Genomic DNA, 27986 nt, shown 5'->3' on the forward strand with positions numbered 1-27986 from the left:
CAGCCCCCGGCCCAAGGCAGGACCAATCCCAACTCAATCAACCCGGCCAGGGCTTTGCCAAGCCGAGACTTAAACACCCCTAGGGATGGAGACTCCACTGCTTCCCTAGGGAACCCAGCCCAGTGCTTCACCACCCGCCTAGGGAAATAGTTTTTCCTAATATCCAACCTGGACCTCTCCCACCACAACTTGAGCCCATTGCTCCTTGTTCTGCATCCGTAACCACTAAGAACAGCCTCTCTCCGGCCTCTTTGGAACCTCCCCTCAGGAAGTTGCAGGCTGCTCTCAAATCCCCCCTCACTCTTCTCTTCTGCAGACTAAACAGACCCAACTCCTTCAGCCTCTCCTCATAAGTCATGTGCTCCTGCCCCCTAATCATTTTGGTTGCCCTCCGCTGGACCCTCTCCAATACGTAGGAGACAGCCCGGGGCAAGTCATTTCCCCTCCCCTCCGGTGTGTGTCTTGTGCCTTTTGACTGGAAGCCCCCCGGGGGTGAGGCTGGCTCTGCGTGTGTGTCAGGGGGCCCCGACCTGGCCCTGGGGTGTGCTGCTGTAACACAGCGAGTGCACAAACCCCCCGAGAGGCGCAGTCTGCAGCGAGGCTCCCTTCGGCCCCGTTTCCTCCCCAGGAGCATGCTGGTTCTGACACTGCCCCGGCGTTACACCTGGCCGCGGCGCCAGCCTGCTCTTCTGCTGTCGCCGGTGCGGGGCGAGGTTAGCTCCGGCTTTCCTGGCAGCAGGATCAGGCCTGTAAGAAAGTTTCTCCGGCCTCAGCATCGTTGCGTGCAGGCTCCTCCAGGACTCGCATCAAACCCAGCCGGCGGAGGGCGGGGGGCGGAGCTGGTATCAGTCCTGGCTTTCAGGTTACAGTTCCCAAGTGATAACAGCTATTAGCGACACTTTGACGGCTTCCCCGCCGCGGCGGGGAGGGAAGGAAACAGCAAACATGTCAAGCCATCACCTCCATGTTAAGTGATAAGTACCTATTTAGCCGGCAGAGGTAAGGCTGAACGCACCCACCAGGAAGCACTTTGGGCCGAAATAAAACGAGGGCCAGCGCGAGCTAGGAAAGGAAGGGTTCGGGCGTTTGTTCGGCTGACAGCAGCTGTGATAGATTGTGTAAGAAAAATAGACTCCCTGTGTTTTTCTGGGGCTATCAGAAAGCAAGAGTCCAGCACTTAATAGTCTCAAATGGCTGGCCTTGAAAGGAAACAGGATGTCAAAGGCACCTGCCAGCCTCTCCCCGGGCTGACGTCTGACCTCTCTGCAGCACAGGGAGAAGGTAGTTAAGGGTGGGGGAGGCGACGGTTAGTGTGTGCTGGCAATTTCAAGCCATTTCCTTGGTGCGGTCGGTGGCGGCACCCCTACACGAACCATCTCCGGCTCTCTCCCAGGCGCCCTCTCTCGTGTGCCGTGCAAGAGTCCCGTGAGATCTGTTTGCACGCGCGAGTGTGCGTGTCCACCTGCAGGCACCACGCCGTGCTCCCACGCCGCGCACACGGATGGGCGTGGTTGCCCACACAGGCACGCCCGTATGCAGCAGCATATATTTGTGTAAACCCATGTGCCCGGTTACACATGCCTGTGCAGGTGTGCCCATGCATCCACGTGCACGCCAGTCCTTTCACACATGGAATTTTCCTACACGGCCAGGGCATGCGAGGTGCCCCGAGACTGGTACTCTGCCCACCTGCAGAATTTGCCGAAGAAGGCACCACTCCTGGAACTCAGGGAATTCAGCTTTCGTTTACACACAAACGAAGGACCCGATCCTCTGACGTCCTATGGCTGCTTTGCACCGCTCCTGCAACGTGGCCCTAACACCAGCCACGGGGGATCACTGCAAGAGGGACTGTTCGTGACCTAGGGCTGTAATTAGGACTGCTACAACCCTCTGGCTTTCCCCTCTTTTTCCTGCTGGTGTGGCAGGGGGCGTGGCCATAACACTGCTGCTTGGTTACTGTTTGCAGCCAGTGTAAATGAGAGCTCCCCTCGGGCTGCTCTAGTTCGGCATGAGGCAGCCTCTGTGCCCAGCGTTGCCATAGGGTTGGGCGAGCACTGAGCTTTTGGGCTGATGGCAGGATCATTTGTAATGAATCGAGAACAAACACTTTGGAAATGAAACAAAGCTGCTGCAGCCTTTCTAGACACCGCCCCCGAGCTCTGCAGAATGGAGCATTCGGGTCCACACATGCAGAAAGTGAAATTCACCCCCTGGCAGAGATCCAGCATACGGTGAACACACACCCTGGGACTTGGGCCTTTGTGCTCCACCTTCTGCTCGGGGACTGAATCTAAACAATGCATCTGCCCTCTCCATGCTTGCGCACACATTCACTGGTGCCCGTGCTCACAGCCACAAAGTCCCCCCACCCGCCCAGACACAGCGAACCCTCTTCCCGCTCCGGATCCTGGAAGTCAGGCTCCCGAGGGAAGGGAAGCAGCAGGAGGCAAAGCTGGTAGGGGAAGAGAGAAGAAAGTGAACGTTCGTTGACGGGAGCCACGCCGGAGACATGGCTGCCCAGACCGGCAGTCGGGGAGGGAGGAGAGGGTGAGCACACGTCTTGGACAAGATTGATGGCCTCGTTGCCATTAAGAAAAAAATTAGCCGGTGGCGGCTATCATATTAAAGGGTGAAGAAGCCGTGAATTATTTTCTTAAAGATCTTATCGCTTACAATGATAATTTTACCTTCCAAAAGGCCACTTTTAATGAGGCGAGCCAGGCAAAAAGTCATGATTTAATGCCAGATTTTTTTTTTCCAAACACATTTTACTGCTTTTTTGTCCATGTTTAAAAAGCGCCGATGACCTTTTTTTATTTAGCTTGCCCCAGGTGTAATGCTGCGGCTGATCCTCTTAGGGTTTATAACCTCTACCGAGAGTGCCTCTATCCTATGGAGAAATGATTTAAAGGGGAGGGAGAAATATGAGGCTGTGCTGGCACTCACGCAAGGCCCTTGCTGTGTCTTTCAACCCCCAAGAGGCGGCTTGGCTTGGCTTGGCTTGCCAGGGAGGGGCGAGGGGAGCTTGCCCGGAGTCCTTGGCCCAGGGATACAAAGCCTGCTTACGCACAATCTGGTCCGGGTCTGAAACTGGATTACGGCTGCTATGTGGAGCAAGGGGCCAGAGGCAAGCTCTGCAGGGCCTGTTTCCCCAGCAAGAAAAGGATCGATTCAGGGTAAAGGTCTCTTGTCCACGCAATGAGGAATCCTGCTGGGAAGTCACCTCCGGGCCATGTCAGCCTAAAAGGATCACCTTTGCCTGTCATCGAACCCTAGAACGGGAAGGGACCTTGAGAGGTCATCGAGTCCAGCCCCCTGCCCTCACGGCAGGACCCAGCACCGTCTAGACCAGCCCTGGCAGGTGTCTGTCTAACCTGCTCTGAAATATCCCCAGGGATGGAGATTCCACAACCTCCCCAGGCAACTTATTCCAGTGTTTCACCACCCTGACAGGCAGGAAGTTTTTCCTCATGTCCAACCTAAACCTCCCTTGCTGCAGTTTAAGCCCTTTGCTTCTTGTCCAATCACCAGAGGCCAAGGAGAACAATTTTTCTTCCTCCCCCTTGTAACACCCTTGAAAGCTGCTCTCATGTCCCCCCTCGGTCTTCTCCTTTCCAAACTAAACAAGCCCAGTTCTTTCAGATTTCCCTCACAGCTCATGTCTTCTAGACCTTTAGTCCTTTGAATCATGTTTGTTGCGCTCGCGTGTACAAACACACCAGAGTCCTGTGTGCGAGAGCCAGAGAACTAAATCAGGATAATATGACTCCATCACTGGAGATATGTAAGAGCAGGTTAGACAGACATCTATCAGGGATGATCCACAGTGCTTGGTCCTGCCGTGAGGGCAGGGGACTGGACTCAATGACCTCTCAAGGTCCCTTATGGTTCTAGTGTTCTAGGATTGTACGACTAGCACCCTGTAAATCCGCGGGTATCCACTTTATATCCGTGGGTATTCGCACCTGCGGGTGTGGCTGCAGATACCTGCGGCTCCTTTTTATGGATGCAGATATACATTTTGTATCCGCTCTGGGCTCCATATGTGAGTCGTGCATCAGGGATACGTTCTGGGATGAGGGGACTGGGCTGGGGTTATGACAACCCCCAAAGACAGATTCCTCTCGCAAACTGTAGCCCCATCTGCACTGTCGCCGCTAACGTGACGGGATCTAGTGACCGCACAGACAGGGTTCAAACACAGCTCAGGCTTGTTACCAAGCCATGCAAGTCCGTGGCTGCAGCACTACTGGGGAGACAGATGAAATGTGGCTAGAGCCAGGTGGCCCTGCAAGACAGACGTAGCCAGTCCCACCCCCCCGGCATAATATTCCTGCACTGTCCATGCCGGCGTTGCTCGGACGACGTAGGTAAAATAACGGATGGTTCTCGCACAAGTGGCAGAAGTTTCAGGAAGACACGCTTTGTGCAAATGGCTGCTCACCAGGGGGTGCTACTTACGGACACGGTGCTCAGGCGGGCACGCTCCGATGTGGGTGCGGGGAGTTTTCTAACGCCTGCTAGTGTTTTGGCAGGCCTCCAAGGGAACGGAGCATTTTTACTCCATCGGTTTCCTACTCTCTTGGACAGTGAAAAGCTCACGAGGAAATTGTGGGAGATTTTAGCCACTTCTCACCTCAGCAACAGGCCCCTTCCAGCTCCTGATATGACCTAGCACTAAACCCATAAGGGCTGACCCAAGTTTGATTCCCAGGCGTCTCCGGCCCTGGTCCCTGGATTCGGCATTCTGGACTGGGCCTGTCTCTCTTTGTTACTGATCTCTAAGTGCAGGGGTGGGCAAGGATGCGGCTTGCGGGCCGGATGCTGCCTGCCAGCCCTGGGCCTCCCTGCCACTTCCCCGCCCCCAGGCCAGTGGGGACCTGGGGGCAGGAGAGTGGGCAAAGTTATTCGTTGTTCAAAGCAGCTAGCGGCTCCCTCCCCCGCCCCGCTATGGGCGTGGCTCCTCGAGGGACCCGCCCCTCTCTGCCAGAGGCCCCGCCCCTTCCAGAGTGGAGTTGGCCCGCGACCACGAACCAAACTTTGTGACGTGGCCCCCCTGCAGAAATGATTGCCCGCCCATGGCCTAGCGAATTGTGTTCGCATCCCCGGCTCTCCGACCCATGTCTCCGGGCCTCTTGCTGGACCCAGTGATGGACTTTTCCCCTGAGGAGATTCAACTTCAGGGGGTTGTTGGCTTCTCCCTGGAAAGCCTGGACCAGAATTTGTGCCACAGCTTGGTGGTTCGGTCCAAGACATGCAACGGCTTCATCTTCCCTAACTGGCTGTCTTGGGTCATCCTGGTGCTGGTCATTCTGCACGGAAATTGGCAGCGGCCAGTCAGGGACTGTCCAAGGGCTGGGGAAAGAGAGCCTGCTCCCCCATGGGAGTCCTGCGCCCTGAGCACGAAGACTGGGGCAGCGCTAGCACCACTAGGCACTACTACCCTGCTCTCTCCATGCTAGCTGTGCTAGCGGGGCAGGCAAGAGCTCGGCCTGCAGAGGGCAGGTGCTCCTGGGGGCTGGTGCCACGGCAGAGCCCCTCCGCCCTTCCCCTCCAGCACTGAGATGCCAGGAGGCAGCCGTGAAACGACTGGTTAGGATAGAGGCGCCAAAATTGGGGTCGGCCTCATGCAGAAATAAGGTTGGTCTCAGACCGTGGCGAGTTTCTAACCCCCAGGCCCTACGCCTGCTTTCCCCCGTCTTCAGGCCTACGTGCCGGGCCGGCAAAGCTCCCGCCGCGTCGCGGGGAAATGAGAAAAGCAAATGAAGTCCGGTTTGCGCCCAGCCCTGGGGAAGTGCGCCGGGGCCCGGCGAGCGCGGGGTTCCACAGGCTGGCGAGGGGCTGCCATGTAAAAATAGACAGTTTATTAATCTAAACTGCAAGTGTATGTAGAAGAGGCCTCGAGACTGACATCTTTGGGATTAGTTTAGCCCTGCGCTTTGCCAGAGGTCATCGCCATGGTGCTCGGGAGGGCGGTGGAATAAATGGGGCCGGCGTGCTGCCCGGGACCGCACGCTAAAAACTAATACATAACGTTTAATTTACTGTCTCCGGAGCGCGCCCGGCCATTTTTCACATAATAATATTGGATTAGAGCTACCGGCGGTGGGGGGCGGAGCAGGGAGTGGAAAGGACCGGTCGGGGGGGGCGCTGTGTGTTTTTCTCGCCTGGAGGATGACGTGTTTTTCACACACACACCCCCAGCACCGGGATGGTCAGCTTATTTCAGGAGGGTTTGCTACACGGGGGGGCTGCCCTAAGCCAGACGGGGAGCTCTCAGACGCAGGCCGAGACCCCTCCGCCTTCATTTTTCAGCACGTTCCGCCATCTCGGGCCTTTCCAATGCCGCCTTGTCCCGCTGTTCGGGGGCGGGGGGGGTTCCTTTCGAAGAGGGACACGGTGGTTTTCAACAGCATCCCCCGGCAGCCGCTGAGACGTGTTACGGAGCCACTGCCGAAATAATTCACCGTGGCACTAAGGAGGGGAAAGGGAGATGCCACCGTATGCAGCCATGTTAGTAGCCCAGGGCAGGGCAGTGCAGTGCATTGTGGGAAACTCAGCTAGAGGCAAGAGCCTGCCTCCCCTGCCCTACTCTCCCCGGTCACTGGCTCACCTGAAGTGCACGAACGTTCCTCACGCAGGGAAGCCGCGTCCGGGTTACATCAGGACCTTCCCTGAAGCCCTGCCTTGGTCAGGGTGATCCCCTGCTCCCTGACGAACAAGGGCTTAACTCCAGCGACGCTTCCCTCTCCTCTAGCAAGCTACTTAGATTAGGGCCGTGTGAGAATCCCCATGGGCTGACCACTCGGTTCTGTCTAGACTGCGCACTACACCCGAGGTCTGACTCACGTTTGAGCCCAAGCCTTCCTTCCATCCACACCCAAATCACTGACTTGGGTTAGCCAGCACCCAGGCCCCACGGCCTAAAGGAATCTTCTATGGGGACAGAGCAGCGCTCCAGCCAAGCAGTGTCGTTTTTCAGTGCCTGCTGAAGCTCTGCGCAGTGCAGTCTGGATGCGTTAGCACGGCTGTGAGAACCGGGGCCGGCAACTCTAAACCCAGTGTGGACGCTCAGACGTGGGCTGGGAACCACTGAATCCACAAGGCCTGGTGCCCACAGCCAGGCTTACAATGCAGTATCGGCATGCCCCCATCCTGGCACATGCAACTGGTCAGCGGGCCCTTCTGTTCCGCCGACTCGTTTGACGTGCTCTTCCCAGCCACTCACAGCTCTGGGAAAAAATCACATTTGGGGTTGAGATTTTTCCATGTTGAATGCCAGCCCAAAGGCAGAGGTGTGTGGCAAGTTCTCCTTCCTCTGAGCCTTTTGCGGAAGAGTTCTTGCACAAAAATGCCTTGTGCAAAAGCGTGTCCAGATCTCAAAACATATCACAAAAGTGATGTGCTTTTGTGCAAGAGAGCGTCCACACTGCATGGATACTCTTGCGCAAAAACCCCTCCCGAGCATCCACACCTGCCTTTTTGAGCAAGAGCTGTAGCACGAAAAGGAGTTATTCTTCGTGGAGAGAGGAATAACTCTACCCCAAAAATCCCTCTGTTCTGCTGATTTACTTGTGCAAAAACATGCTTGAGGCGTGGATGCTCTGCCGGTTTTTGCGCAATAATCTTGTAGGCTACGTCTAGACTGGCATGATTTTCCACAAATGCTTTTAACGGAAAAGTTTTCCGTTAAAAGCATTTGTGGAAAAGAGCATCTAGATTGGCACGGATGCTTTTCCGCAAAAGCACCTTTTGTGGAAAAGTGTCCGTGCCAATCTAGATGCGGTTTTGCGCAAAACAATACCGCGTTGTCTACACTGGCCCTCTTGCGCAAAAGCATGTGCGCAAGAGGGCTTTTGCCCGAACGGGAGCAGCTTAGCATTTCCACAAGAACACTGACACTCTTACATGAGATCATCAGTGTTCTTGTGGAAATTCAAGTGGCCCAGTGTAGACAGCTGGCAAGTTTTTCCACAAAAGCAGCTGCTTCTGTGGAAAAATTTGCCAGTCTAGACACAGCCGTAGTGTAGACGTAGCCTGAGGGATTGTGCCTTCTAACGGTACCATCCCCACACTTGGCCTGGTTACGTCTGGTAATTTTCTTCTTTCCCTTTGTGGACTCACCCACCTCTGAGCAATCATTTCTTACTGCTGCAGCCTACCGCCTGCCCCTCAGAAACACATCTTGGTGAGCCGGAGTGAGCTTGTTTTACTGTGTCGCTTGGCCAGACATTCAAGCTGGGTCTATACTAGAAATGCTACTGCGGAACTGTGGCCTCTGCACTTCTGCCAGCCTGTAGTGTAGACGCTTACTACAGCAACAGGAGGGGTTCTTCCATCGCTATAGTCAATCATCTCCCCAAGAGTCGGTAGTTGTGTTGACAGAGGAGTTCTTCCATCAATGCAGCACTGTCTACACTGGGGCTTAGGTCGGCTTATCTACATCTCTAAGCCTTGGTCTGCGCCAGGACCTTATTTCAAAATAACCCCCCCCCCAAGTTCAAATTTGTAAGCTGTGCGTCCACACTGCCAAGCCCGATATTTCAAAATCACAAGCCGCGGAATTTGAACTCTGTACTCCTGCTTCTCATCAGGAGTAATGCTAATTCCAGAATAGTAATTTGGAAATAACGGTAGTCTGGATGCTCCAGTGCCGCTAATTCAAATTAATTACTCTGCAGAGTCATTCGAACTAATTACTCCCCAGTGCTTCCTGGGACTCTAAGTCCGACTTAGCGTGTCCATATTAATGGAGCCTGCCTTGGACGAATTTCGAGGCTTCCCCTTAGTAGGGACACGCTGGATCGAATTTGTTAAATCAGGAGTTCCTAAGTCGAATTTGGTAATTTCAAAATAGTTTCCTAGTGTAGACACAGCCTTAGAGGGGAGAGCAACATTGTGGGGTCCACATAACTTTCTAGTGTAGACCAGCCAAAAAAATTTGAATGTTTCATAGACTTTTTCCTTCAAGTCTTCTACTAATTACATTAAATTATTGCTGGAGGCATGTCCTTTAAGTATTGTCCACTATTCCTGTGATTTCCCATTAGTGGTGGGATGCACTGAATTTATGCTTCCCCGCTGTTGCGTTGAAGGTTATCAATATATTTCTGATGTCACAAATAAAAATAATTTGCTGATTTGGTCCATAACCTTGTGCAAAAGTCTGATCTTCCAGACACTATCTATTAAAATATATTCCAGAGTAATAGTAAATTACAGTACAATGTATATGAATGAAGCATCTTTGTTAGTGAGTGTAGCGTGAATGTATGCTAACAGTCAATGCTTTTTATGGTTGTTATGCTTTCATCTGTTGAAGGATGTTCTCTGGTGTGGGTTTTGGGTTTCATGGAGTCTATGTGTCTACTCAGTGCTACAAGATGATACAAATATGTATTTTACAACTTTAGATAACTTGGGATTCAGCTGTGGGAATTGATCGCTTGTTGCTGCTCTCAGACCCAGCCCAACCATAAGGCCGCATGGCCTGGGCTCTCCCCCAGCCGAGAGGCCAACCCCTCCCACTGTCGGCCGTGCTAACATGCCGGCTCTGGGCTTGCTGCAGTATTTGTCGGCCAGAGAGACAACACATTTCTGCTGGGAATGGGAAAGACCTTGACACCGCCTGTGATGTATCATTGCTCTGCCTTGCTCACAGTGTAAATTTCTCCTTTCCTCCCTTTCTCTTGCAGTCAATTTTGTTGTCAGCCTCAATCAAGCGGGAAGGGGACTCGCGAACAGCCTCGCCTCACTCCTCAGACGATATCCATCACTCAGACAGATACCAGGTGAGACGGCAGCCAGGAAACGGCCAGCCGGGGCAAACCACTGGTCTTAGCACAGGACTGGGAGCCAGGAACTCTTAAGAGCGACTCCGCGACCTTGGCCTAGTTCCTTCGTCTCCCTGCCCCTGTTTCTCTGTGTGTAAAATGGGGATATTCATGCTTCCCTCTCTCCCTGAGGAGCTGTGAGGCTTCACACATGACGTGTTGCACTTGGAGAGCCCTGGATAGAAAGGGCTGTAGACAAGCAAATTCTTAGAACAGCGAAGTTCCTGAGGTAATATTTAGAGCCCTGCAAATCCACAGAGAGCTCCTCTATATCCCTAGCTCATTTTTGCGGATACGAATACAAATATTGTATCTAGAACCGGGCAAAATTGCGGCTGTCTGTTTATATCCCTGGTATCCGCATTCTCAGAGGCGGACGCAGATCTCCACGGCTCAGTTTCACCAATACCGATGCAGATACAAAACATTGTGTCTGCGCAGGGCTCTGAGAATATTATTTATTAGTACTAGCAAAGAGCCGGCTTGCTGGGATGCTCCCGGAGCAGGCGTACACCCCCTGTAGCTGTCTGGGAAGATCCGGTTTCTAGCATTGCATCAGAGGGTGTGGGCGTGCTTGGCATGCAGCAGAACACACCCCTGCAGGGTCAATGCAATCCAGTCGCGTATTCTACCCTCAGTTGTGTGCCACTGACATGGATGGGGGGTAATTTGTGGCCTCTCTGCCTACTATATAGCTGAATCATGCGTAGCTGACTCAATGTGTCGCCATATACACAGGGAAATGTTTCCTTCTGCCGCTCTGATTTACAATTTCCCTGCAAAATGAACGTGATCAAGGCTCAAGAGAGGAAACATTCATCCATGTATCGATGGCCCATAGCTAAGACCCAGTGACTCCCACTCCAAAGGACTATAGAAAGGAAGATCCAGAGGAATCTGATTTGAACATTACCATGGCGCAGTCTAATTTAGACTCGTATTTGTAAGCCGTCCCTGCGCCGCCGAGCCCTGTTGGGTTGGACTTGGGGCTTGCAAGGAACCTGCGTGTGAACAGATACAAAAATGAGCTCCAGTGACATTTCTAAATCATTTGAAAGAGATTTTTCTGAGCGATGTGGGACTTGGCACAGAACACAGGCCAGCGTGCGAACGGCCCCGTGGCGTGGGCCTGGGCTGACCTGCGGCTTCTGGGTCGCAAGATATAGTTCTGTCTTGAGCCTCCAGAAGTGCCTGTGTGCGCTTCACAGGCACACTCCCCGCCCGCAGGGATAGATGGCCTTGCTTTGGTGTTTTGCAACAAGTAAAGATCAAGGGTGATGGGGAAAGCGGCCGGCCAAGGTGGTGACAGTAAAATCACAAAGTTACTCCTGTCTCTGCTGGACTCGGCAGAACTGAGATGATCATAGAATCTCAGGGCTGGAAGAGACCTCAAGGGCCATTGAGTCCAGCCCCCTGCCCAAAGCAGGACCAATCCCAACTCAATCAACCCAGCCAGGGCTTCGGCAAGCCGGGACTTAAACACCTCTAGGGATGGAGATTCCACCTCCTTCCTAGGGAACTCATCCCAGCGCTCCCCCACCCACCTAGGGAAATAGTTTTTCCTAATCTCCAACCTAGACCTCCCCCACTGCAACTTGAGACCATCGCTCCTCGTTCTGCCATCGGTCACTACTGAGAACAGCCTCTCTCCTTCCTCTCTTGAACCCCCTTCAGGAAGTTGCAGGCTGCTCTCAAATCCCCCCTCACTCTTCTCTTCTGTAGACTAAATAAGCCCAAATCTCTCAGCCTCTCCTCATAGGTCATGTGTAGGGTTGCCAGATGGTTTAAAAAAAATACCAAGCACACGTGCTAAACCATTTTTGAGCAAAAAACAAAACAAAACCCAACACCATGCTTAACACCCAATGGGAACTTCATTAACAACAATCTCAACAGTCCTCATCCTATATTTTACATTACATTATGCGGCCTTTATCAATTTTCCGGAGGGAACAGGCAGAAATTCTACCCCAGTCAGTTTTGGCTGAGACAAGAGCCCATAGAGGGAGCCTAAATATGCAGTCAGAAGGCACCTGCGGGCGTCTGTCCCAGACTGCCTCCTCCCCAAGGCGTCACTCCCTCATCAGACGCAACTAGACACAAGCGACCAGCAGAGGGCTCCCAGCGCCGAAATGCGATTGTGGCCCCGCCTCCCCAGCCACTCCCCCCGCCCCCGCCAGGCTTCCGTCGGGTGCCCAGCCGGAAAAGCTGAAAATACCGGACATTGCACTTGTCCGGTATTTCCTGGGTTTTTTTACTGGAAAGACGCGATTTCCGGACTGTTCGGGTGAAAACCAGACACCTGGCAACTCTAGACATGTGCTCCAGCTCCGTTATCATTTTCATTGCCCTCTGCTGGACTTTCTCCAATGCATCCACATCCTTCCTGTAATGGGGGCCCTAGAACTGGACACAATGCTCCAGATGTGGGTTCACCAGAGCCGAATAAAGGGGAATAATCACTTCTCTAGGTCTGCTGGCAATGCTCCTCTGAATGCACCCCAATATGTCATTCGCCTTCTTGGCTACCAGGGCATCCTGATGACTCATGTCCAGCTTCTTTCGATTACAATAGTGAACTTTCAGACCGAGCTTGGATGAAATTTTCTTTTTGTAAAATTATCAGCTGGTCCTGAAAGACGTAGAGCATCCTAAACGCCAAGCTTCTTGTAAGTCTAGGCTCTGTGCAGCTTGCCAACATGATTTTTTCTTCACCCATCCTTCCGTACAAAGATTCACATTGCACTCCTCCTCCGGGGGCTGAGTCTAGCTCGCCCGACACATTTCAAATCTGTGAGTGTGTTTTACGAGGGGTTGCAGCCCCGGAATGCAAATGCAAAACGGGAATTACAGTTTTGAACTGCGGGGAGAAAAGACCTCGGGGTCGGATTTTCATTTGCACGGCAGCGTGCCACTCTGGCAGCGGAAAGGGCCTTTCAAGTGGATCCCAGAGCAGTGTAAATCCTTTGTGTAAATGAGAATTTGCCCCTCTAAATTAACAAGTAAAACGCGCAGGAGTCAAAGAATGGGGAAGCGTGATCCACGGGTGCTTGTGCAGAAGAATTGCCCCGGGCCTTGAAGGGCTGTAGAACAGAGCTGTGCACATGCAGATGCGTGCTAGAAGGATGTGTGCTTCGTAGAGATGCAGCACTCGGAATTTTGCATCGCAAGTTCCCTGGGTTATTTATGATGCAAGTGAGAATGTACAAGAAATCAGTCAAACGCTGGCACTCAGACTTCTGCTCTGGGCAGAGGTGGCTTGCTAAGGCGTGGCCTTGCTCGCCTTTTACAAGCACTTTGGTAGTGAGGTGGCCATTTGGGAATAGCAAAGGTAAAAAAATAGCGGGTTGGGGGGGAGGTTGAGCTGAGCACTTCCAGGGCGGACCCAGCTCTTCCAGATGTCATCTGAAGTAAACAAATGCAATTCCCATGAGAGCCGGGGGATCTAGTTCAAGATCAGCATGGCACAAATGGGATCGCGTGCCGAGTGCTGGAGTACTCAGCTCTGAGTAACACGCCTCCTCCCGTAGGGAGCTTAGAATCGGAAAGATCTTCTCAGATTTCCGCCATTTGGAGTCCAAACTCTATGCGTTGTGAGTCCCACGGGCCGGAACCTTGAACCCAGCTCCAGATCCAAGCACTGCTTCAGTGGCCCATCTGTAGTCGTTAGCAAGGTCTGTCTCCACTCGGAACGGGAGGGTGCCTTTGGCTACTCCATGCACAAACGGGGCGGATCAGAAACCTGGAGGGGGCAAGAGGGTGTGTCTTGGACCCGTTTGTCACTTGGTGACGTGAGGGCTGAGCGTGACGCACACACTGAAAGGCAGTGCTGCTGGTAAAGCCGCTAACGTGAGAATGACAAAAGAGGTTCAAACCCTGCTCTCCCCATCAGTACAAGGAGCCCCGCTGCCCTCTTACGTCCATTTGCCAAGCAATTCATTCCCAGTGCGAAACTTGCATCGTCTTTGGGCCATGACGGAACTGGGCCCCGGGTGTCTTTGGAGACCTTAGAATCCTAGAATCCCAGGGCTGGAAGAGACCTCAAGAGTCATCAAGTCCAGCCCCCTGTCCAAAGCAGGACCAACCCCAACTAAATCAACCCAGCCAAGGCTTTGTCAAGCTGGGACTCAAAAACCTCTAGGGATGGAGATTCCACCCCCTCCCTAGGGAACCCACCCCAGCGCTTCCCCACCCGCCTAGGGAAATAGTTTTTCCTAATATCCAACCTAGACCTCCCCCACTGCAACTTCAGACCATTGCTCCTCACTCCACTTTCCTTCCTGCTCCTTGATGCAACCATAGCCTGAGCCTGTCGCCACTGCGCTGCCGGGCTTTGGCAGAGAGGACGTACCAGGATGTCTCCTCTGGTGTTTCCGACAGTGCCAAGCGCATTAGCGCTCAGCCAGCGACCCGGAACGGCAGGGGATTGGTTGTGCACGATTTCTGCCGTGCTGCTGTGGCATCAGCTACTCCCATGAGAGTTCAGAAACATCCAAACTGGAAAATGGGCCCCGAATCAAATTCAAACCTGAATCACCCTGGGAAGCTCAGGAGTTTGGATTTAAGATTAAGGTTTGGCCCCTGCCAAAACAGGCTGCACCAACCAAACCGAGACAGGGAAATAGACTAGCTGGGAATGCAGCTCATTGGAACACGAGCTAAAAGGCAACAGGCTTGAATCAAAGAAAAGTTGTTGATTCCAGGATCACGTATCTGGGAAAGGCTTTAGCCTGCAGAGGATAAACAGCCCTCAGCTAATTTACTCTCAGCTTCTCTCACCTATACGCCCCCAAATATTCTACCCTACCTGCCATGTTCCTTCTCTGTTGATGGGGGCAGCAGCCTCAAAGGTGGTGGGGGCTATGGAGTTGCTCCAAGGTCTGGGGGTTGGATTTGGCCCCAAACACTGCCCGGCACAGAAACCCCCCTCTCCTCCATGCCACGCCCATTGATTGGAGCTTGCTGCAGGACCCGTGGCTTAACTGTGATGTTGCAAGCTGGTCTAGTACAGGAAGTTGCCGTACAGTGGTGTGAGGTCTCTCTCGATAGAGTGCTTCTGTGAACAAGTGGCTTTCTGGGTGTTTGCTGGAACAGGCGAGGGCGCTCGGCAAACATGAACATGGGGTCACCCAATGAAATGAATAGGTAGCAGGTTTAAAACAAACAAAAGGAAGTTTTTCTTCACGCAGCGCATGTCAACCTGTGGAACTCCTTGCCGGAGGATGTTGTGAAGACGAGGTCTTTAACAGGATTCAAAAAAGAACTAGATAAATTAATGGAGGTTAGGTTCATCAATGGCTATTAGCCAGGATGGGTAGGAATGGTGTCCATAGCTTCTGTTTGTCAGAGGCTGGAGATGGATGACAGGAGAGGAATCACGTGATGATTCCCTGTTCTGTTCACTCCCTCTGGGGCACCTGGCATTGGCTATTGTCAGCAGACAGGATACTGGGCTGGATGGGCCTTTGGTCTGAGCCCATTTGGCTGTTCTGATGAACCAGGAGGCTTTTCTAAGCACAGCAGTTGGGTAGGGAGAAGGCATGAAAGACTGATCGTGCAAAGCAGGATGTGAATGAAAGGGTTAAAGCCCGTGGTCAGATGGGAAGGAGCTGCTTGCTGCTGCCCCAGCGAGTAGAGGTTCATGCATGACATGAGATGATGGTCACAGCTCCAGCTCTTTTTTTCCATTCTCGTAGACATTTCAGCTCTGCTCATTTGCTTTGGGCCTAATCCAGTTCTCCCTCCCTCTGAACTCCGTGGGAGTTTTGCCTGCATACTGGTCACAACAGTTTTTCTTGCCAGCATCTCTCCACCAACATCACCAAGGGAGAAAACAAAGCACTCACAAAAATAGTTCAGCTTGGGAAACTCATTGTGCCTTAAGAATAATATTTCGGGCACCTTCTCCCAGGGGAGAGAACAGCCCGAGTGGGTTAGGTAAGTCTGATGTGGAATATTTGTGGCTGAATAGTATGTGAATAAGTAAAAACATGTGGCTCAAATCGGGTCCAGCAAAGCCTCACCTCTCTGTACTATTTGAACCACTAAAGTGAGCCTCTTCCCACTGTCGCTTACTTCAGTAAAGAGTCAGAAACAAGACTTAGCAGCTCTAATTTGGTAAGTGAATGTGCCATGGGGCGTCACCACTGCATTTAAAAGACATACATTCCTAGGAGCAGTGAAAGGCAGAACCCCACATAAAGTAGGCACAAAATCTAGGTTTGGTTTAAACCAACAAACAAAATTGTTTTTGGAAAAGCCAATATGTTCCTGTGAGGTTAAGGGGTTGGGGTGGGAAGCAGAGTTTGTTTAGGTTGAAGCCTTTCGTAGCCACATCGGTAACCCACATATTGCAGCCTTCGGCTGCCAGTCCACCAGAGCCTGGAGGCACGTCTACACAACAGGGCAAAAGTCGAATTCAGCTCCGCAACTTCAGCTACTTCAGTTGAGCAGCTGAAGTCGAAATAGCTTAAGGTGCTGTCTGCACAGCAGGACATGAAAGGAAGAGCTTTCTTCCCCAGACTTCCCTTACTCCTGGTGAAATGAGGGTTACAGGAGTCGGAGGAGTCCTCCGGTGCACCATTATGTTGAAATAAAGGCTTGTCACGTAGATGCATGTAACTCATACACCTAGGCTATGTCTACACTCGCGGCTTCTTGTGCAAGTAATATGCAAATGAGGCTAAGCGTGGAATATCGCCGAGCCTCATTTGCATACCTGATGAGCCACCATTTTTTTCCAAAGAGGCTCTTGCACAAGAAGGAGCGTCTACACTGCCCCTTCGTGCGCAAGGAAAACCCTCTTGCGCAATGCCGTTACACCTATTACTTTTCAGGAAGAACGGCATTGTGCAAGAGGGTTTTTCTTGTGCAAGAAGAGGCAGTGTAGACGCTCCTTCTTGCGCAAGAGCCTCTTCGGAAAAAAATGGTGGCTCACTAGGTATGCAAATGAGGCTCAGTGATATTCCACGCTTAGCCTCATTTGCATATTACTCGTACAAGAAGCCGCGAGTGTAGACATAGCCTAGGTGGTTACTGAGCAATACAAGTGGTACCTAGATCACAGCAACAGTCAAGATCAAGAGACCTCTACAGCATAGGGCTGAGAGCCAGCTGGCTTTTAGCTCAGAGGGTAGAGGTTCCTGTACTCAGCTCCAGAGGTCCCATGTTCAAATCCAGCTGGTGGTAGTTATATGTGCTCCTTGTTATTTTGGAATAACGCTGCTGTGTAGACATAGTCTTAGTGAAGCTTACTAGAGAGAGGAAGAAAACTGAGGAGTCAGTGTTGTGTGTCCGAATTAAGCACCATGCAAAAAAGAAAAGAATAAAAAACCCCAGAAAATGGAATGAGATGATTCCAGTTCTTTGGATTTTAGTAATCTGAGTTGGCGTTAGCAACTCAGGGAAGGAAATCTTGTTTTAAAAATAGGATTTTTGATCTATGCTCCTTACATCTAGCCTTGTGCATTTCAATAGGGGGTAATTAAGTGACCGTATTTCTGCCTTGACGGATGGATGGAAATGAAACAGTTAATGGTTCTGTTGGCATCTCTCACATATCCACCAGCATGGAACCTAATCCTGTTTGTCACTGAAGCCCAATTATTCCAACGTCTGTTGAGTTAGGAACCAAACTACCTTTGGGGTATGGGCCACAGTGACCCCAGATCCCTTTGAGATCAGTTGTAGATTGAATGCTTAACACCCCAGTTGTGGGGTTCATCATTTCACAAGACCAGGGCCTACTCTAATAAACCAGGGATTTGGACAGTAGAGTCCCAAACACAGCAAAATGAGGTGGCATCGGAGTGGGGTGCATCTGCATAAAAAACACTAAAAAGCTGAATTCCCTCTTCCTTCATATGAGCTGCCTTGATATTCCAAGAGCCTCTTTGATGTTCCATCAGCCACAACTCCTAATATTGCTTTGATGGACTCCGACAAAGAGATCAAGGAATCCTGTAGTATTACTATGTATTTTCACTTTCCTCTCCCCGGCTCCATTGGTCCAACCTGTCTAGTTTTTATAGGCCGTGGTTTTCACTCTTCCCACTCAAGGATAACACATAAACCCTCCTGGCAGATGTGTGTTTGAATGATAAGAGTGACTGAATCCCCTTTGGTGCCCACTAAACTTCAAGTTGGGTTAGAGGTTTCTACACACAGAAGAACAAAGATTAGCTAATTGTGATGCTCTGGGTTCTGGGTTTAGTCACTGAGAGAGATTCCATCGACCACCTGTGTGAATCAGATAATATGGATAAAGCTTCTAAGAAGACACCAATAAAGACACCTGCGGGAGGCTTACAGTACTAGAACGAGTCTGGCAGCTGAGGCTCTGCTTGAAGCAAGAATTACCCTTTTCCAAAAAATATGCATTTCCCAACTGTTTTACCTCCAAAACCAGCATCTGACAATCTAGGAGCTATAGAGAATTTCATTCGCTCTGCAGTTTGTGGTGGATGCGGCCACACTCAAGACGTTCTTATGTCATTTACCGATTGGCTCATTAATCGGAACAGGCAAGGCGGACATTGCTTAGCAGGGCCGGCTTTAGGAAGCGCGGGGCCCAATTCAAACCGCTTCGACGGGGCCCCGGCAGCCAGGATTTTTTGTTGACCAAAAAAAAAAACCCCAAACAAAAACCACAGCACACACAAAAAAAGTCACAGCCCCTTTGAATCCCCAGCTACAGGGCAGAGTCCCGCCATCCAACAAAACCCAGGGGCCAACTCACCCCTACTACGCCACACAGAAGCCGCTGCGCTCCTGTGGGGCTGACGCCCCCTCCCGCAGCGTGCCCGGCACGCCAGCACACTTCCGGATTTAGGGCACGGGGTCCTGTTAGGCGCAGGGCCCGATTCCAGGGAATCAGGCGAATCGGCCTAAAGCCGGCCCTGTTGCTTACGATGGTTGGTGGCTGCTTTAGCGGGTAGAAATCTGAAAGGGGGTTGAAAAATCTCACACACAAATCTAGGCTAATCCCACTTCTTTGTCACCTCCTGAGCTTCATTAATGTCAGTGGGCTAAGCATGGATGAATTCAGGGTGTGTCTCTCTTCCCTGTCTGGCCTGGGGCTATTGGCATAAAACTGCTCACCAGACAAACGTAAAAATAAACTTCAATTGAACTCTAAATGTTTCCTTTTATTTTTTTCTCTTCTTATTTGTGAGTAATCTCACCTCAAGCAAGGGAGGAAAGATATACACACCGTCAATCAGGGTTGTTTGGATAATGCTGTGTACTGACCTGCCAACCTACTCTGTATCCCAGCTCCAGTTTAGGGTTAAAAGTATTTAAAAATGCTACAAAATGTTGCTATTCTCCCATTGCTGTTACAATGGGTGCATTGGCAATACAGTGCGGGAGATTCCATTATATTCCAACAATTCAAAAAATCAGTTTTAGGAAAACATCTGGAGGGTCTTAAAGATTCAAAAGAGATTTTTCTTGCATTAACTTGTTTTTTTCAGCATCCATTCAGAAGTTTAGGGCTTGATCCTGCAAACACTATCACTTTGCTTTAAGCACACAAGTCTTGCTACTTATTTTAACAGGAGCACCGTGAGTAGAGTTAATTGCTTATATAAGTACTTTCAGGCTCAGGGCTTTACACGGCAGAATAGAGAATGCTTATTTGCACAAGTCCTTCCTGCAGCCGCTAATGGTGATTTCAAAGCAAAGAATAATCACCCTTGTGCAGGGGACATAGGTGGTGAGATTGTCACTCTCGAATTCTGGAGCGGCGCCTGTGCTGGCCCACCTAAGTACATGGTTTGGGTCAGTGTTTGGGGCTATGGCTATGTTGCGGCGGGTGGGTTTCTGTAGGGATGCCGTTCTGGGCCCTAGGACTGTGCAACCATAGGCAGGAAGCCCTTCTGAGTGCGGGACAGTCGGGGGAGATGGGTCACTGCTATCCAGGTGGGTGGGTATGTGGTACAGGGCGGGAGGGCCTGTTTCCTGATCGCCTAGTACCGATCCAGAGCCCAGCTCCAGGGGGAGGTTGCCAGGAACCACAGCTCGGTCTCTGGCCCAGCTGGGCAGGGGCGCTGGAGCAGGTCTGGACACAGCTCCCGGCTGCTGGGGTCTCTCCTGGGCTGATTGGCCCCATCTGCTGCCCTGGGCGGGGGGGGGGGGGGGGGGGGGAGTGCCAGGCCTGGGTGAGCTGGGGGGGAGGCCCCTTGGTGTGCTGGGGGGCACAGGGGGAGGGGCCAAGCCTGGCTGTGCTGGGGGGGCCCTTGGTGTGCTGGGGGGGCAGAAGGGGAGGGGCCAAGCCTGGCTGGGGGGGCTCTTGGTGTTCTGGGGGGGCAGAAGGGGAGGGGCCAAGCCTGGCTGGGGGGGCTCTTGGTGTGCTGGGGGGGCACAGGGGGAGGGGCTAAGCCTGGCTGGGGGGGGCTCTTGGTGTGTTGGGGGGCACAGGGGGAGGGGCTAAGCCTGGCTGGGGGGGGGCTAGGCCTGACAGTGCTGAGGGAGGGGACATGAGGCCTGGCGACGGGAGGGGGAGAGCGGGGCCTGGCCTGCGCACGCGCAGGAAGGGGTGAGGGCGCGAGGCCGCCGCGGCCCCTGCCCCACTGGCCGGCTTCCGCCGCCTGCCGGTTGCTATGGGAACCCCCTTTCCGCGCGGCGAACTTTCACCCTGCTCCACGGCGGGTCACATGACCGGGCCCAACATGGCGGCGGCCGCTGGGAGCTGAACCGAGGCGCCGGCCGGGCCGCGCTCCATCCAGCCGCATCCCCGGCCGCTGGGGCTCCGCAGCCCCGCCCCGCCGCCTGCCGGCCCGGCGCCCGCGGCGATGCAGAGCGGGGGGCGGGCGCCCTGCGGCGGGGGCCGGGAGGAGGTGGGCGCGGGCCTGCGGGCGGGAGGCGGGTTTGTTTACATCGGGCCGGCGGGGGCGGGGCGGGGGGGTCCCCGGGGGGCCGCCCTGGGGCGCCGGGCCCTGACACTGCTCTGCTCTTCTCCCCTTTGCAGACCTTCCTGCGCGTGCGAGCCAACAGGCAGACCCGGCTGAATGGTGAGTGGCTTTGGCGGGCACGGGCTGGCTGCTGAGGGCGTCCCCGCCAGGAAGTTGCAGCCTTCCCCTTTCTCTCTCCTGCGACGTTATTTTGAAGCATTAATTGGTTCCCGTTGCCTGGCTGTTTAAAAATCATCTTGCTCCCACCCCCTTCTCTTCCAAGTCAGGCTGTTCCCCCTTTACGGGCCTGTTAGTTTCCTCCCACCCCTCTCCCTAAAAACCAGAGCAAATAAAGTAATTTCTGATGCCTTTTAAAGCCGTTAGAAACTTACAATGCAGAAATGCAAATATGACGAATAATTGATCTATAGCTGAGCTCTATGTTTATATTTTTACATATTTGCTTTGTAAGTAATTGAAAATAGTATTTAATAATCCTGTGGAACCCACTCCTACAAGTTGGTTCATCATCTGCATACATGAAACATTTTCCAGCTTTGGGGTCTTAGCTATGGTGTGTCATTTAGTCTCCAATCCTCCATTATGATTAATGCAGATGCTCTGCAGTAGTGGTATGGACCATGTTTCTAGGTGAAAGCCTTAACCACAAAGGCTTATATTAGCAATTTTCAGTGTACTTGAGTCTCTGGTGTCTATGCGGATCTTCTGATTTCCTTCCCTCATCCCCCTAGAGGTATTGGTCCACCTGAGGAAGTGGGTCTTTAAGGCCCATGAAATCTTATGCCCAAATTAATCTGTTAGTCTTTAAAGTACCCTAACTTTTGCAGATAAAGACCAACATAGTTACCCCTCTGATACTTGTCACCTGTTTCATTGTACTTCTTTAAGGAGGGAGGGGCATAATATGTCTATTTTGCAAAAGTAAAATGTTTTGCACTAATCAAATATCTCAACCGCTTTATCTTTAAATGACAAAAATTGCTATCTCAGCATGTGGAAATAAGTCAGTAGAATGTTCTTTTTCCTGCTCAGTGCCACTTCATGGTGAAACCTTAAACTCGCTTGGATCAGAACATTCAAAAGTTACTATTCACACAGCAATACTCATATTTGATGTCTAATGTTATACAGTAAACTTCCGATAATCCGGCACCTTTAGGACCCAGGGGTTGCTGGATTATCAGATATGATGGACTATCAGAAGGGGGGTTATGAGGGGTCTAGGGTGGGAGGGGGATGCCACCCCAGACCCCCCATAACCTCCCCCCTTCCAATAGTCTGGCTCTGCCCCAGGCATCCCCGATTCAGCCGCTGCTGGTCAGTTTCATCAGCGGCTGAACTGGGGATGCCTGCGGCAGAACAGCTGGGGTGATGCCGGGTTGGTCCGGTAGCACGGCCCCTTGGCGCTGTGAGACCTACCTGGCAGCACCCCAGCTGCTCTTGGGGATGCCTGGGACAGAGCAGCTGGGGTGCTGCTGGGTTGGTCCCGCAGTGCCGAGGGGCAGCGCTATTGGGCCCAACCCAGCAGCACCCCAGCTGCTCTGCCTCAGGCATCCCCGATTCAGTTGCTGCTGAAACTAACCGGCAGCTGACCAGAATCAGCCACTGGTCAGTTTCAGCAGCGGCTGAATCGAGACCACTGAGGCAGAGCAACTGGGGTGCTGCCGGGTTGGTCCCAAGGGGTGGTGCTACGGGACCAACCCGGCAGCACCCCAGTTGCTCTGCCCCCGGCTTCCCGGAATCAGCCACTGGTCAGTTTCAGCAGTGGCTGAATCGAGACCCCTGAGGCAGAGCAACTGGGGTGCTGCCGGGTTGGTCCCGAGGGGCGGTGCTACGGGACCAACCAGGCAGCACCCCAGCTGCTCTGCCCCAGGCGCCCAGATTCAGCCGCTGCTGAAACTGACCAGCGGCTGATTCCGGGAAGCCGGGGGCAGAGCAGCTGGGGTGCTGCCGGGTTAGTCCCGTAGCCCCAAAGGGCAGCACTATGGAACCAACCCGGCAGCACCCCAGCTGCTTTGCCCCCGGCTTCCCCAATTCAGCTGCTGGTCAGTTTCAGCAGCGGCTGAATCGGGGAAGCCGGGTGCAGAGCAGCTCCAATTGTCCGGCTGCCCCAGCGCTTCCGGGTTCCCGATGGTGCCGGACCATCAGGAGTGCCAGAGCATTGGATGCCGGACCAATGGAGTTCTACTGTATTAATGTTTACTATTGAATTTGCTTCAATATAGATAGCGTAGCCAATTTACAGTTCTTAATTTAAATTTTATTTTGGTACTAACGTAACCAAAATATTAGACCTCAGAATTAAGCTAAAGAAAGGGAAATGTATTTTACAAGTGTGTTAAGTGCATCTCAGAATCTTTCTAAGTGCAGAGTCTGGAGGAAAAGGAGTCCTGTGCGCTTTCATTCATTGTTAGCTGAATCCAGGGCAAGCGTGAACATCTGAAAATAATGTTTTCAGCACGCACACTCATACACCCAATCTGATAAGTGTTCAGTGATAAAAATGCCTCTTTCCCCAGCATGGGCATCTCAGACCTCCCTTCCTATTGCACAAAGCACCTTTTTACTGAGAATATACACTGGAAGTTTTTGCTAAAAGGAATACATGTTAGTTCCCCAACATTTTGCGTCTTATAAGTACTCAAAATTTGTGAGCCATTTTTTATTATAATATTATATCTATCAAAAGATTCCTGATGTAACAAGAATTGTTTTATTGACTTCATTAGAGCCAGGGATTCACCCCAAAACAAATATATATAAATCCAAATGTATCGTCATCTGATTTTCCTTCTCCGTCATTTTTGCTGGCACTTCAAAGAATTATACTAGATTAGAGAGTTCACTTTTTTTCCTTTGCAGAAACCAAAGTAATTTGTCCCTATTATACTGTGATCTAGATGTTTTAGAATGATTTTTTAATTGTTATTGCAACCTGTGTATACCCTGACGTGAAACTCACCAGTCTAATTCCCAGGATCATCTATAGTGGTTTTCTCTTACAGAGAAAGATTTGCTTTCTTGCAGCATAAATAACCTATTTTTATGAGCATTTATTTCTGGTGGTGGCTTAGATATCTCATTCTCTCATCCCTTCAGAACTCTAAGGTACCTTTCCTCTTCTGGGGGTGACTTATTGCTCTTCAATCAGCCTGTTAACAGTGTCAGTTGGCTTCTAGGGGAAAGCCTACCAGGTATAAACCTGCAGGCTAACAGAGGCTGTCCCTGATGAAATTAGGGCATGGTGTATAGTTAGATTGGGGCCTCACCTAAACTCCTGATAGTCAGAAAGTTTATTTCTATAGGTCAAACTAGGGATGTCAATGTCAATCCTGTGGACTACACGCATTTCCCCCCCACTTTGCTGCCTCTATATCAGAGGCGGGGAAGGGAGGTGGGAGCTGGTGCCCATGAGGAGCCAGTTTTTAAGCTGGCTCTCCACGAGCACCGGATCCCACAGAGCCACCAGGGGGACACACCCCCTCCCTTCCCCAGGTGCTACTGCCTCTGATAGGCAGCAGCACAGAGGCTGAGGGGTGGCAGGAGGGAGCTGGCACTCGTGGGAAGCCAGCTTTCAAGCCAGTTCCCCATGTGTATTGGCTCCTGGAGAACCACCCTCCCCCCACTCCACACTGCTACATCTCTCCCATAAATACCAGGTCCACCTGCCCCTATTGGAGGCAGCAGGGCAGAGGGGCTGGTGCGGATCAGCCTCTGACCATGGTGAGCCCAGGCCCACCACGGACAGAGACTGCTCAGTGGATGCTGGCTCAGCCTCTGTCTGAAGCACAGGGTGGTAGAGGGTTCCCCAGGAGTGGGGCCAAGAGCACACTGGCTGCTGGTCCCACCCCCAGAAATAATCATATAACCGCTATATTTGATGTGGTTACACAATTATTCAATTACACACTATCTAACATTCCTAAATCAGCCCCTTTGAATTATAAACTGGATGGAAGCTGATGCAGGTTCTTGAGTACCAGTTCCACATGCTTCCTGTGGGAGACACCAAGTGGAAATCTACTTTCTGTACTAAAGTTTCCAATTGACTTCTGTGCACCAGTCCAGCACTTGTCACTTGTGCTAACCTCACGTTGTGGTGTTCAGGAGGGTCTGATGCACGCTTTTTGGAGATGGGCTTCTGTCTCCTTCAGAATGTAGGAACTACAGAGTAGGGATGTTAAATATCAGTTAACCGAATAGTCGATTAACCTCATGAGTTCTTATCGATTAGTCAACTATTTTATAGTTCCTGAGGGTGGGGCTGGCAGCCAGTGCACTCTGGCCCCACCCCCCAGGAACCTCCTGCCACTCGGCGCTGCTGCCTCTATACCAGAGGCAGCAGCGTGGGGTGCCGGGCGGGAGCTGGTCTATGAGGGGAGCCAGTTTAAAAATTAGCTCCCCTTGTGGACCAACTGCCTGTTGCCCCCATGCTGCTGCCTCTGATACAGAGGCAGCAGTGCAGGGTGGCAGCAACCCCTGTTGGGGGGGGTTGAGCTCTCAGACCCGGTGCCCACCAGAACGGAGCCGGGCTGCCTGCCTGCCTGCTAATACTCTTTAAATGCAGAGCTACAACGGGGTAGGTCCCAGACCCGGCGCAAGCTGGGACTGAGCGGGCTGCTGGCCTGCCTGCTGAAAAAGTACTGACAAGGGGGGAGAAATGCGTGTCGTCTATAGCACTAACCTATACGCTTTTGCTTATCAGTTAATCGACTCCACTATTACTTCCCTACTACAGCGCATCAGTTTCTTTATATGCCCGCTGAGGGAATTGTGACCCTAGCTTTCTTGTGCTGTGCTTGCGCAGTTTGTGGACTCTTGCAGCTGTATTTTCCAAGAGGCCTCAAAGCGGCTTCTAGATTGGGGCTTCTAGGATTGGGAATTCCAAAGCCTGTGCAGTCGGTCCTGCAAAATCACAGGGAGCAGGCTGTGCACCCACAGTCTTGTGAAGCCAGACTGGGGGCCGTTTGCCATGCAAACGGAAGCGCTCCCTTCAGGTCCTCTTGTGAATATAGCCAGCAGTAGCCTCTCTTAGGCTTACAAGATCTCAGGCAGTTTCAATTCTGACTGTCTGGAGAGTTCTCCGTTCTCTTGCTCTGCCCAGTTCTTGAGCTGGCCGCTTCCACTGCCATTGCTGTGCGTGTTCTCTTGATTGAAGCATTTTTCCTGATGGCAGTTCTGGGACTAGGCCCCAAAAGGTTTTTGTGGGAGTCTCACCAAAGTCCGTCTACCCAGGAGACTCACCGTCTAGTAGAACTCCGAAGAATCAGTGCCAGCTAAAACCTCCAAATGTTTGAAAGGTGTTTTTATTTTTTGCTGCAATTGAACCTGAAGGAAGGACGAGATGTGATGGGCTTAATCTGCAGTAAAGGAGATTGAGATTAGACATGAGGAAATCCTTCCTAAATCTAGAGAAGCTATGGAAGAGGTTTCCAAAGGAGGTTCTGGAATCCTTGTCGAAAGTGTGTAAGATTGGACAAATGCTTGTCAGAGCTGGTCTAAGTTTCCTTGGTCTTTCCTTAGCTCAGGGGGCTGGTCTGGATGACCTGTTGGGCTCCTTTCCAACCCTATGTTTCCATGATCTTTGTAAAAACTTCAGTAGAGCCGTTAAAGGTTGCTAGGTTCATGTTTGTGTCTCGTTTACAGCTCCCTCCCAGAAAGTCTAAGGGTCTGGCTGAGTCCTGTGCTGCCGCTGATCCCAAACCTGTAATTGTCTGGGTGCTGGTGGACGCCTTTTGCCACCCCGTTGGGCTCTGTGCGCATGGACTTCTGCACTGGCACGGAGCCCCGCTGAGTAGTCTGTTGCAGGACTGATGTTGTCATTAGCAGTTCTTGCTTCCATAGTCAGGCAAAAAATGACAGCCCTGTGACACCCAGGGAGAAAATACAGGGTTTGTTTGGAACTGACAATGTCTGCACTTAGTTTGATTGGGCTGTTGTAGTGTGTTGTAAGTAGTTGCTGCTCATTGTGTCTGCACTCCATGGACCCTTGGACTGCCTGAAGTACCATTAGTAACATACTGACCTTTTTCGGCACTTTGTATTTTAGTGGTTTTATCCAGGTTGTTGATAAATTGTATTCTCCGTTCCTTGACTACACTTGGATTCGTTATGGAATGTGTACAGGAACCTACTTTGACGGGGTATGGAATGTATACAGGAACCCAAAAAACCAATATCCTCAGGTCTGTTGTTAAAAGTCAATAATAGTACAGTACAGGAAGACCAATTCAATAGAATACCCGCTACCTTGTGCAGGCTTTTGAAATTCGTGAACTGCAGGTGTGCTCCCAAAGTTACACCTTTCAGGCCCAAGTATTTCTAGGATTAATTCTACAAGTTAGAAAACTCTTTAGGTGTCACTAAAATCCAGCCCGCCAGTCTTATTACTTTCTTAATTTGTTGTTTTGTTCCTTCCTTATCTTTATTTTCGGTACTTGCATTCCGGCTGCTGATCTGCAAAAGGCCCTCCCTCGCTTGTTTCGGCACCAAAGGCTCATGTATTTTGCCTTTGGCAAGGGTTCAGGTTTTCTAATGCCGGAGCTGACTTTCCAGGTTTGCAAAGTGTTCTGGAATGCTCAGCGGAAGTGACCAGGGTATAGGAAGACATAGGCCACTGGAGGCCACGGACCGGTAGAAACAGATGTGCTGTTGATACGGTGTCTAATGCTCGCTGCAGCATGTGGTGTGATGAGTGTATATTGCTATGATAAATATGCTGGGCTGACATCTAACGCTCAGTGTGGCCCTGGTTCCAGGAGGTTCTCTGCTACTGAGGCACAACGGCAGCAGTGAAAATGACGAGGGTTGCTCCCTTCGCCCGCTAGCTGAGATGTGATCGGAAGTGACTGGGAACGTTTAGGCCAGGCGGGCGCAGCAGTTGACCTGGAAGACCCCATTACGGGAAGATGGCATTTCACCTGCCCGGCGTCCGTCACTGCCGCTGAGCCCCAAGGTGCCAGCAGTCAGGATGCCAGAGGGCGTGCGCCAGTAGCTTGGCGTGGGGGGGGGGGGGTCTGGAGTACACGTGGGAAGGACATGAACCACGGGTGATGCACCTTCTGCAACAGCAGAGAATCCAGCACTCTGCTAGAGGCCTTTCGCTGTGTCCAGAGCAGATACTAGAGGCAGTGGTCTCTAGTTCTCCCTGCCACACTGGCACCCAGTAGCAGAGGAGAAAAATAGCTTCCCCTGCTCACGTTGCCTCTGGGGGCTGGTCTAGCCTTGCCCCTCTCTA

The 27986-nt window shown here is 51.8% G+C and overlaps 1 protein-coding gene across 7 annotated transcripts in view; it reads left to right on the forward strand.

The window, feature by feature from the left end:
- Window positions 1-27986, forward strand: part of RNF220 (ring finger protein 220) — a 330094-nt gene that overhangs the window by 231170 nt on the left and 70938 nt on the right. For 6 of the 7 annotated variants that reach the window (XM_075935811.1, XM_075935812.1, XM_075935807.1 and 3 more), the window contains 2 exons: window positions 9699-9794; window positions 20806-20848. In XM_075935811.1, coding sequence (XP_075791926.1) covers window positions 9699-9794; window positions 20806-20848 — 139 coding nt within the window. Of the gene's footprint in view, window positions 1-9698; window positions 9795-20464; window positions 20675-20805; window positions 20849-27986 lie in introns of those variants that run through there. The other variant, XM_075935813.1, reaches the window with a different exon arrangement.

The sequence above is a fragment of the Pelodiscus sinensis genome, chromosome 9 (genome assembly GCF_049634645.1).
Source record: "Pelodiscus sinensis isolate JC-2024 chromosome 9, ASM4963464v1, whole genome shotgun sequence".
Taxonomy (NCBI): Eukaryota; Metazoa; Chordata; order Testudines; family Trionychidae; genus Pelodiscus; species Pelodiscus sinensis.